This window comes from Hemitrygon akajei, chromosome 27, assembly GCF_048418815.1.
Source record: "Hemitrygon akajei chromosome 27, sHemAka1.3, whole genome shotgun sequence".
Classification (NCBI taxonomy): domain Eukaryota; kingdom Metazoa; phylum Chordata; class Chondrichthyes; order Myliobatiformes; family Dasyatidae; genus Hemitrygon; species Hemitrygon akajei.
The window spans coordinates 40,136,654-40,148,705 of NC_133150.1; the positions used below are offsets into that span (position 1 = coordinate 40,136,654).

General features: G+C 41.1%; 1 protein-coding gene across 1 annotated transcript in view; it reads left to right on the plus strand.

Moving 5' to 3' along the window:
- Positions 1-9,818, plus strand: part of LOC140717283 (polymeric immunoglobulin receptor-like) — a 63,197-nt gene extending 53,379 nt beyond the window's left edge. Inside the window, exons 6-11 of the mRNA XM_073030719.1 lie at positions 450-507; positions 1,034-1,353; positions 3,825-4,145; positions 7,024-7,069; positions 9,109-9,199; positions 9,444-9,818. Coding sequence (XP_072886820.1) covers positions 450-507; positions 1,034-1,353; positions 3,825-4,145; positions 7,024-7,069; positions 9,109-9,199; positions 9,444-9,491 — 884 coding nt within the window. The 3' untranslated portion in view covers positions 9,492-9,818. The remainder of the gene's footprint in view (positions 1-449; positions 508-1,033; positions 1,354-3,824; positions 4,146-7,023; positions 7,070-9,108; positions 9,200-9,443) is intronic.
- The last annotated feature ends 2,234 nt before the right edge of the window (positions 9,819-12,052 follow it).

Below are 12,052 nucleotides of genomic sequence, written 5' to 3' on the forward strand. Positions count from 1 at the left end.
ATAATCTAAGGCGTCAGTAAATGTAATTGGGCGCACAGTAGACTAGCAATTAGTGATCAGTGATCAGGGCACAATTCCAGCCACTGTCTGCAAGATGTTTGTAAGTTCTCCCAGTGACTGCAGGTGTTTTCTCCGGGTGCCGTGCTTTCCTCCAGCATTACAGAGACGCACAGGTTAGCTTTGGTAAGTCATAGGCAAGCTGTTATTGCACTGGAAGCATGGAACACTTGCAGGCTGCCCCCCAGCACTTATTCTGTGATTGTCATTGTAAACGATGCATTTCACTGTGTGATCTAATGTACAAAAAGTCATCTTTAATATTTTAATGTGTATTAAGTATTGATCACCTTTGGTCCACCATGCTCAGGTACCTATTGGTCTAACAATTGTGCTCTTTTGTTGTTCTAAATACAAAGCAGATGAAATTAAATTTTATTTTCTTTTAACAGGGCCAGTTCCTTTCTGTGAAAATACTGCACAAAGGAAGAAAACTACTTCACCTCAAATGTAAAGTATAAGATTCCCTCTGCAGGTGGTTTCACTGTAACTGCTTTCAAATAGAGCCAGCTGGGAGAGAAATATGTTTTCTCTTTAACTGGTGTTAAACATATTTGACTGGATTAATGTCAATGAAATGATGTATTGGAAACTGAGTATTCCTGATTTTCTTGTATGTGCGTCAAGCCTGAGATTAAAAAAATAAATTTCTTTTTCCAAATATTTAATAATTTAAGCATCGTAGTTGAAGTTCATGTTCTGAGTCATAAAGTGTTTGTAATATGTTAGAACAGCTGCCCCATCAGCCTGACTCGTCAAAGTCAACCAAGATGTTCATCTAGGTTCAGCACATTTAAATTTATTTATCCCATATCCTTCTCTGCCAGGGATTCCCAACCGAGGGTCAAGTTGAGTCGAGTCAAGTCAAGTTTATTGTCATATAACTATATAAATGTATACCATCAAATGAGACAATATTTCTCCAAACCAGGGTTAATCTGCTTGTGTAAATTTTATTTTACTTGTCCATTTTCAGAAGAGCTTTTCCCACAGTTCCGCGTGCTTTAAGAGGAGTTGTGGGAAGAGTGGTCACAATCGATTGTCACTATGCACCAATGTACCGTTCACACACAAAGTATTTCTGCTGCATGCGGGGTCACCAGTGCACATCGTTAGTGAATACAAATGGGCAAACTGAACAGTCAGGAAGAATGACAATCAGAGATAACACATCCCAAGGAATATTTACTGTTACTATGGAGAATCTCGTCTCTCAAGATACAGGAGTTTACAGATGTGGAATTGCAACATCTGGCAATACTCCAGTGTTTGATGTGCAGCTACAAGTATCTGACGGTAGGTTTCTCATTGATTACCTTTATGTCTCCAATGAAATGTCTGATCCATATTTGCTGTAGGAAGTGTCAGGGAAGCATGGATGCTCCTCAGCAGTGCAGAGCCCTGTGGGGAGTGGGCAAGGGTCGGGAAACACCACATGTTGTCCGTCCACTGACTGGCCAACAACTTTCAGTGGGAGGATCAGCACATTTTCCTGCCTCTGAACTGTATGAATTGCCACCAGAAATCAGAACATGACAAATTAGAGCATGATTTCATGTTCTCTGGCTCGGAACATCTTATTTTCACTATGCATGCATGTTCCCTATTTACCTCTATCCTCCACCAGAAAGGCTTCAAAGATCTCTGCTTCTGTCTGGACACCAGAGCCACCCAGTTCCTCTCCACCACCACTCTCCTCCATCTTGTGGAACTTGACATCACTCTCAATAATTTTTCCTTTGGCTCCTCCCATTTCCTTCAAAGAAAAGCTATGGGTATTTGCATGGGTCCCAGCTATGCCTGCCCTTTTGTTGGCAGCATGGAACAATTTGTGTTCCGAGCCTACACTGGTCACATTTCCTACGCTACGTTGAAGACTGCATTGACTGCATTGGTGCTGCTTCCTGCACCCATGCTGAGCTAATTGACTGCATCAACTTTGACTCCAGATTTCCAGGTCCATTTCCGACACCTCCCTCCCCTTTCTTGAACAGTCTGTCTCTATCTCTGGAAACAGTTTATCTCTGATGATTGCTACAAACCCCGTGACTTTTGCAGCTACCTGGACTATACCTCTTCTCACCCTGTTACTTGTAAAAATGCCAAACCCCTTCTCTCAATTTCTCTGTCTCTACTGCATCTGCTCTCAGGATGAGGCATTTCACTCCAGAAGTATAGAGATGTCCTCCTTCTTGAAATAAAGTGGCTTCCCTTCCTCCACTATCAAATCTGCAGCAACTGCATCTCTTCCATTTTGCATATGTTGCCCTCACCCTGTGCTCCCACCACACCACCAGGGCTAGGCTTCCTCTTGTCCTCTCCTACTACCCCATTAAGCTCCGCATCCAGCACATATTTCTCTGAAACTTCCACCATCTCCAATGGGATCCCATCACCAAGTACTTCTTTCCCTCCCCCTCACTTTCTGCTTTCTACAGGGATCGCTTCCTACACAACTCCCATGTCTATTCACACCTCCCCAATGACTCCCTCCTGACATTTATCCTTGCAACCGGACAATTGCTACACTTGCCTCTACACCTCCTCCCTCGTTACCATTTAGGATCCAAAACAGTCCTTCCAAGTGAAGCAACACTTCATCTGTGAGTCTGTTGGGGTCATCTATTGTATCCAGTACTCCCGGTGTTGCCTCTTGTATATCAGTGAGACCCAGCGTAGAACGGAAGACCACTTTGCTGAGCACATACACTCCATCCCCCAGAAAAAGCAGGACCTCCCAGTGGCCACCCATTTTAGTTCCACTTTCCAAACCTATTCCAACCTGTGAGTCCCTGGCTTCTTCTATTGCTGCGATGAGGCCACACTCAGGTTGGAGGAGCTACACCTTATGTTCCATTTGTGTAGCCTCCAACCTGAAGGCATGAACATTGATTTCTCAAATTTCCAGTGATGTTCCCACCCTTCTCTATTGCCCATTCCTATTTCCCCCTCTCACACTATCTTCTTGCCTGCCCATCACTCCCCTCTGGCACTCCTCCCCCTCTTTCTTCCTCCATGGCCTTCTGTCCTCCCCTATTAGATTCTGCTTTCTCTAGCCCTGTATCTCTTTCACCAATCAACTTCCCAGCTCTTTACTTTACCTCTCCCCTCCCTCTCAGTTTCGCCTGTCTCTTTATGTTTCCCCCTACTGGTTTCACCTATCACCTTGTGCTTCTCCCTCCACTCGCCCGACCTTCAAACTCTGACTACTCATCTTTGTTTCTCCTGTCCTGCTGAAGGGTCTGAGCCTGAAATGTCGATTGTATTCTTTTCCATAGGTGCTCCCTGGTCTGCAGAGTTCCTCCAGCAATTTGTCTGGGTTCCTTAGATCAATGCAGGGAGTCACCACAATCATTGTAGCAAAAGAGCTTGTCTCACAAATTTCCATTAAACTGTCCTTCTCTCACCTTCAAACAGTGCTTGCATTAATTTTTTCCAACACCACTGGTGACTAACAAACACAAAGTGCACTGCAGATGCTGTTTCGACCCGAAACGTTGACTGCTCCTTTCAACGGATGCTGCCTGACCTGCTGAGTTCATCCAGCTTTTTTGTACCACTGGTGACTGTCTCCCTGTAGCTGTGAGAGATTGTACCATGATTTTCACACTGACACATCATATCGCCAGTGTCATTACTGCTGTTCTGATCTGGACTCCTTGCTGTGGTTTAGAATAATGGCAGACGTGGCCTTTCAGGCATCTGGGATTGTGAAGTTCAGATACCCACCTATTAATTCCAATATGTTCACTGATTCTTTCCCACAGAACCGGTGTCTGTTCCTGTGCTTCGATATCTCCCTACTGCAAATATCACGCGTGTTGGGGGCTCTGTGACAGTGTCCTGTGAGTCTGTCCAGGGATCCCTTCCCATTCAATACACATGGTATGAAAACATCTCATCCGTGGATTCAAAGATCACTGAAAACAGTAAACTGGATCTACGTTGTCAATCCTTCAAACACCAGCACCATCAATATTACTGCACAGCCTTGAATACTCGTGGAGCAAAGTCTAGTGAAATAGTGAATGTGTCCATCTACAACAGAGGAGGCAATTGCAGTCTTGTGATTCGATTCAGTGGCACTGGTAAGTGGTGGAGGCTGTGAATCATCAGGGAGATTGATTGAGTATCATGTACTGCTTTCAAGATTCAAGATTGCTTAATGTTGTTTCCAATATGCAAGTGTAAGGAGAAGAAAATAATAGTTACTTTGAATCTAATACATCCCAAAAAAAACAATAAGATATGGAACACAATCATTAATAAACACAACACATATAAATACATAAAATTGTTTATATACATTGGTTGTATGTAAGTAAAGAACTGCTAGGCACAATAGTGTTTCTACTTAAAGTGCCTGACATGAAATGATAAAGTAGTGGTGGTGGGGGGTTGTGGAGGGGTGGCTTACTGAGTGGGAGTGTTCACCTGTTATGTTCTGTAAGCTGCATTGTGACAAGTCTTGCAGGGAATAGCATGTGATGTCTGGTAGCTGAGAAGTGAGTCCCTCACCAGAGAGCTTTCTGTCTGTAGCCTGCTCTTGCTGTGCATGGTGGCTGGTGTAAATTGCTGAAGCTTCGAGTTGCTGACTGAAATTTTCACATCCTTGAGAACCAGCAAATACACAAACTCACTCCTTCTGGCTTTATAATCAGTTTCCAGTAGTTTGTTTCATGGAAAATAAAGAGAATTATACAGGCTAAAGAAGCAATGGAAGTCACACACAATTGGTGTAAGAAGCGAACTCAAGAAAACAAGCAGGCTGTTTGGTGTCTCAAGACTACTCCACTATTCAATACAATCTTGGCTGATCTATACCAGGCTGTCTTTGCTCTTCTGTGTCATTTTCCTACAGTACTCCATTCCCTGATCTATATCAAAAAATATCTACTGTACTTTCTGTTTAAGTATCCCCACTGATCCAACCTCCACACCCATCCAGGTGTAGGACTGCAAGGATTGTGAATGTAAATCTAATTTTAAATTACCTGATCCTTACCTTGTTACAGTGCCTCTTCATTTGAGATACTCTAACAATTGAAATTGGTTTTCCCACAGAAGGCAGAGGGTCACAGTAGATAGTGTATTCTGCCAGGAGACGGTGATCAGTGATATTACACAATTACCTCAGAACTTTTGATCTCAATCCTCTGATTAATAAAGGTCTGTCCTTTTCAGGGGCATCTGTATTGTGAACATTTCTGGGCATATTATCTAAGATAAGATGTGTTGGCATTGGAGATAGTTCAAAGGAAGTTCACAAGGATGATTTGGGAATGAAAAGATTATCATCTGAGCAGCAATTGAAGGCCCAGGACCTGTACTGACTGTAATTTAGAAGAATGAGGGGAGATCTGATTGAAACTGATCGAATGTTGAAAGGCCTAGATACAGTGGATGTGAAGAGGATGTTTCCATTGGTGGGAGAGTCAAAGACCAGAGGGCACAGCCTCAAAAGAGAGTGATGTCCATTTGGAACAGTGATGTGGAGGAATTTCTTTAGCCAGAGGGTGGTGAGACTGAACTTTGTTGCCACAGTTGGTGCTGGATGTTAGATCACGATATACCTTTATGGCAGTGCTTGATAAGTTTTTGATTAGTCAGGACCTGAAAGGTTATGGGGAGAAGGCAAGAAAACTAGGTTGAAAGGGAAATGGATCAGCTGTGCTAAAATGGTGTAGTAGACATGATGGAACTAGTTCAAGCTGGCTAGTGTGGATGAGTTGAGATGAAGGGTGAGTTCCCATACTGTATAAGTCTATGGTGTTCAACGGCATTTGTAATTCCACGATTATAACAGGAACAGAAGAGATTCTGTAGATGCTGGAGAACAAGAACAACATGTACAAAATGTTGGAGGAACTCATCAGCTCAGGCAGCATCTATGCAAAGAGCTAAACAGCCAACTTTTCGTGCCAAGTTCCTTCACCAGAAAGTTCTTGGACTGAAATGTCAACTATTTATTCTTTCCATAGATGCAGACTGAACTGTTGAGTTCCTCCAGCATTTTACGTTACACAAGGAGTTATTTTTTCATTGAGAACAGAAGCATTATCCTGTTGTATCAAGAACTATACTTGGTCTAATATCTCCACATTCACTCAGTGCAGAGCTGTGTATGTCTTTCTGGTGCGTGTTGCAACCCCAACAACAGATCTCCCAGAGCTGGCAGATGTCAATTGCCTGGCTGGAACTTTAAGAACCATAGAACATTATAGCACAGAAACAAGCCCTTTGGCCCTTCTTGGCTGTGCCTTTACTTCTGCTTGCTTAGGATTATGGTTTGCAAACCCTCCAACTCAAGCCTCATAACTTCCCCAGCAACATTGGTGTTCAAATTCAGATTCAGTTTATTGTTATTTAGAAACCACAAATGCAATGCTGTTAAAAAATAAGACAACTTTCCTCCAGAATTATATCACAAAAGCACATGACAAAACAGACTACACCAGAAAATCCACATAACGTTTGGCAATCCCCAATCCAGAGTCCGGAGAGGCTGCTGCGTATTAATATCGCACTACCATCTTACCACGTTCCCCGGAAAGGAGCTCCAAATCATCAGACAAAACAAAGACCAAAAACTAAAGCTACAAGGCCTGCACAAAACCACATAGTTACAACAGTGCAAACAATAGCATAATTGATTAAAAAAAAACCAGACCATGGGCACAGTAAAAATAATCCAAAGATGTTAAAGGACTATAAGTTCAAAAGAAATCACCACACAGTTTCCACAAGTCCCCAGAGTCCCGACAGACTCACCATCCCACGACGGCGGCAGAAGGGAATACCCCCGCTATGGACTTCCATATGCACAGGAAACAGAAATTACTCATCTCCATGTAACCAATCAGCTTTTTACTCAAACCAAGAGTTTCCACCTTCCAATCATGTACTCTTGCTTGACTGCACTCTGAAAACACGCGAGAAAGAATTTTTCTTTCCTTGCCTCAACAGGACGTGAATATTCATGTGAAACATTTACAACAGCATCAACTGCAAGGTAAACCACTTGATCCAGTTCTGCTGAAAGTTACTGTACAATGTTCTCATTGCTGGTGCCAGGATTGGCCCCGCTCTCATGTGAGAGATAATTCAGGGGAAAATTACAATTTTATTTACTTGTACTGAATGCCTGTGAGAATATTGTTTTCAATTACACAACCAATGCCCGAAGACATGTTTTAATCCCAGGAGTCCAAGATAAATTAGCCTCTCTAAATATTCTGCAATAAGTTCGAAATGAAAGTTGATATATGTTTTTACTTTGGAAGTAGATTATTGGAATGGATAATGGAAAGCCAAAGGAGATAACTTCATTCAACTCCACTTGCCCCATCATTGATTGGCGTATGCAACAAATTGACTCATTTTAAAGGACATTTCATCTTATGTACTCGATACTTTTAGCTTATTTATTTATTTATTTATTTATTTATTTATTATTATCTCTACTTTTTCTCTTTGCACAGTTTGTTGTTTTTTGCGCACTGGTTGAACACTCTAGTTGAGTGGTTTTCCTTTGATTCTGTTGTTGTTATTAATCTATAGATTTATTGAGTATGCCTACAAGAAAATGAATCTCAGGGTTGTATATGGTGACAAATATGTATTTTGATAATAAATCCACTTTGAATTTTAAGCTCAGGATTCACAACCTGCTGTTGTGTAACAGATTCATATGGTCCCAGAGTCATACAGCACAGACAAAGATCATGAGGATTTCCATTGCACATCCATCTACAGTATATTGCAAATGCCTTGGGCACCTTCAGTTCTTATATGGATTCAGATGGCATGATCTCCACAGAGTCCTGGTCACAACATCGAGGCTGTCTGGGATTGCTTGGAGAGACAGAAGACAAAGTCTGCAAAAGAAAGGTGGCAAGTTCTCCAAGACCCCTGGAAAAACCTAACAGCTGATCTTCAAATAAAATTACATGACAGTGTACCTGAAAGAATTGAAGTAGTTTTAAAGACGAAGTGTGGTGCCACCCAATTTTGATCTGGTTTAGTTTATTACTGCTTGATGCACATTACAGTATTTTTTAATATTTAAAAATTCTTCATTTCATTACTTTTGAAAGCATCGTCACTGTACAGAATTCTTTTACATGCACCTAAGTCTTTTGCACAGTAATTTATCTAAACTCTATCTTCCAGCACAAGGTCAAAAGCCTCCTATGGAGATGTGGCTTGAGATCTCATTCAGGCACTTCACAAACACTGACTGTGTCTCTGTTTCCACCGCTCCCTGGGTGAAAACAATCCCTTCAAATCCCTTCTAAATCTATGTCATCTTGTATTATTCATCTCTGAGAATGGGCAAGTTTGCTGTCGCCTATCCAACCTGTACATCTCATGATTTTACATCCCTGGTGAAAAGGATTTTGAAGAATTACAGAGGATCATGATCAGCTGGGTATTTGGGCTGAGGAATAGCAAATGGAGTTTATTTCAGAATTGTCTGAAGTCTTGCATTTTCAAAAGTCAAATCAAGTAAGACTTTCAAAGTGATTGGTTGGGCCCTGGGAAGTATTAAAGAACAATGGGATCTTGGAATTCAGGTACATGGCTCCTTGAAAGTGGATTCACTGTACTGAAGAAGGTTTCTGGTATCAGTCAGAGTAGAGAAGTTGGTACTCTGCTAAAAAAAGAATTGTTATTCAACTGGATGAAGTGCAGAAAAAATATCAAAGATTGAAGTAAATTTATTATCAAGGTAAAATTATTATACAACCTTGAGATTCATTTTCCAGTGGACATACTCAGTAATTCCTACAACCATAATAGTATCAGTGAATGAATGCTTTGTAAGATGTTGCCATTGCCTCGAGAAAATTAGGTTTTATTTCAACTGATAATGTTTTTCTCCCTTCTCCAATCTGCCGTTCAGTCAACATTATTTACTCCTCTGGCTCTGTTTATTGACCTCGCTCCACTCCAGTAAGCTTACAAAGGAAACAGGAGGTAAATATCTCAAACACAAAGCCATCTAATTTCTATATCTAATCAGTTCTGTTACTCTTCCCCTTTGCTCAGTTCCATGATATGGAAGGTTGGTCGTTGGCTGCTCTTCGCCCTCCTGATGATCTGCACTATTTCAGTCACATGGTTCACAAGGAAAACTAAGGTAGGCTTATGGAAAACAATAGAATTTGCTTTCAAATATACTGATTATTTGAGGAAAGACATTTAAACACATTGATCTTTTCTTATCCAATGGTCAATGCAAAGCTATTTGCAGATGATATTGACACAATGTATGTGTACAGAATGCTTGATGTGAATAAAATGGAATTCAAGCTCCAGATACAACTCTACAGCGGAGTTCCCAGTGTTGATGAGTCTGATTATTTGACTTTTTCCTTTTGCAGAGACCGGAAAGATCGGATCCTCCTAGATTGGTCTATAAGGTAAAGTGAAGGCTTCTGGATCACACAGATTGTGCTGGAATTTTGCACCAAGATCAAAATATTCATACTTCTTCACAATTAGTGCAAATTTAACATTTGTGGAGAATTAACCTCGCATCATTCATTATCAACTTCATGATGGTGAAAAAATAATGTTACCATTGACTTTTTCTTGCATTCCATTTCCAACATGTCACCCTCATTGATCTCAATCGTATGGCACATTTTCACAATGTTTTCCTTTCATTGCACAAGCAACAATTTTTAACCCTATCAGGGCTGTGAACTGCATAAGACCATTTTACTCCATTAAATGCTGTTCTATGGAATCAAATGCCTGAGGTTGTTGTTGTATGTTTCAATAACTAATAAATAATCAATTAATATGCTTATTAACAAATTGTTGATGTTATTTACTAATTTATCCTTTTGGTTTAGTTGAGAATGAAAATTCAAACATGGTGAACAGATCACATTCAGGCTCCTGGATTTTCTTGATGGAATCAAGACCATAAGACCATAAACACAGGAGCAGGATAAGGTCATTTGGCCCGTAAAGTTTGCTTCGGCATTCTATCCTAGCTGATTTATTATCCCAGTGAATCCTATTCTCCTGCCTTCTCCCTGAAAGCTTTAATGCCCTCACTAATGAAGAACCAATCCACCTTTGCTTTAAATATACCCAAAAAATTAGTTAAGACCAAAATTGGGCCATTGAAGACAGAAACAGGTGAATTTATTATGGGGAACAAGGAAATGGCAGATGAGTTGAACCGGTACTTTGGATCTGTCTTCACTAGGGAAGACACAACGATCTCCCAGATGTAATAGTGGCCAAAGGAACTAGGGTAATGGATGAACTGAAGGAAATTTATATTGGGCAAGAAATGGTGTTGGATAGACTGTTGGGTCTTAAGGCTGATAAGTCCCCGGGATCTGATGGTCTGCATCCCAGGGTGCTTAAGGAGGTGGCTCTAGAAATCGTGGATGCATTGGTAATCATTTTCCAATGTTCTATAGATTCAGGAACAGATCCTATGGATTGGAGGTTGGCTAATGTTGTCCCACTTTTCAAGAAAGGAGGGAGAGGGAAAACAGGGAATTATAGACCAGTTAGCCTGACGTCAGTGGTGGGAAAAATGTTGGAGTCAATTATAAAAGAGGAAATTACGACGCATTTGGATAGCAGTAGAAGGATCAGTCCAAGCCAGCATGGATTTATGAAGGGAAAATTATGCTTGATTAATCTTCTGGAATTTTTTGAGGATATAACTATAAAAATGGACAAGGGAGAGCCAGTGGATGTTGTGTACCTGGACTTTCAGAAAGCCTTTGATAAAGTCCCACATAGGAGATTAGTGGGCAAAATTAGGGCACATGGTATTGGGGGCGGAGTACTGACATAGATTGAAAATTGGCTGGCTGACAGGAAACAAAGAGTAGCGATTAACGGGTTCCTTTCGGAATGGCAGGCTGTGACCAGTGGGGTACCCCAAAGTTTGGTGCTGTGACCTCTCTCTTTTTCCGAACCAAGTTTCCAATATCCCTTGAAAACCATGGCTCTCTCAAACTTTTAAACTTTCCTTTCAACCTAACAGGAACATAAAGATTCTGTACCCTCAAAATTTCACCTTTAAATAACCTCCGTTTCTCTATTACATCCTTCCCATGAAACAAATTGTCCCAATCCACTCCTTATAAATCCTTTCACATCTCCTCAAAGTTAGCCTTTTTCCAATCAAAAATCTCAACCCTGGGTCCAGTCCTATCCTTATCCATAATTATACTGAAACTAATGGCATTTTGATCACTGGACCCGAAGTGCTCCCCAATACATACGTCCGTCACCTGACCTATCTCATTCCCTAACAGGAGATCCAACACTGCCCCAGGGTAAGAAAATTATCTTTGATCTCAGGCTTGACACCTGTAGAAGAAAATCAGTTTCTAACACATCATTTCATTGCAGTTAATCATGTTAGATGTTTATAATAAGTTTCTCTCCCAACGGGCTCTATTTGGAAGGAGTAGCAGTGAAACCACCCTTAGAGGGAAACGTATACTTTACATTTCATCTGATGTAGATTCTTCCCCTTGTGTAGTTGTAGATTCTGTCACAGTATTTTCACAGGGATGGATTGGCCCTGTTAAAAGAAAATCAAATTAAATTTTATCCGCTTTGTACTTGCAAAAACAAGAGAGCACAATTGTTAGACCAATGGGTACCTGAGCATGGTGGACCAAAGGTGATCTGTTACTCAATACACATACAGATTAAAGGTGAGAATTTATTTGTCACATGTACATCAGATCACACAGTGAAATGCATCAATAGCAATAACAACCAACACAGAATATGTTCTGGGGGAAGCCTGCAAGAGTTCCATGTGACCAGCACCAAAATGGCTTGCCTTTGAATTACTAATACTTCCCCGTGTGCCTTTGGAATGTGAGAGGAAATCAGAGCACCCAGAGGAGACCCACACAGTCACTGGGAGAATGCACAAACAACGTGCAACAGTGGTGGGAATTGGGCCCCGATCGCTGATCGCTGGCGCTGTAACAGTGTT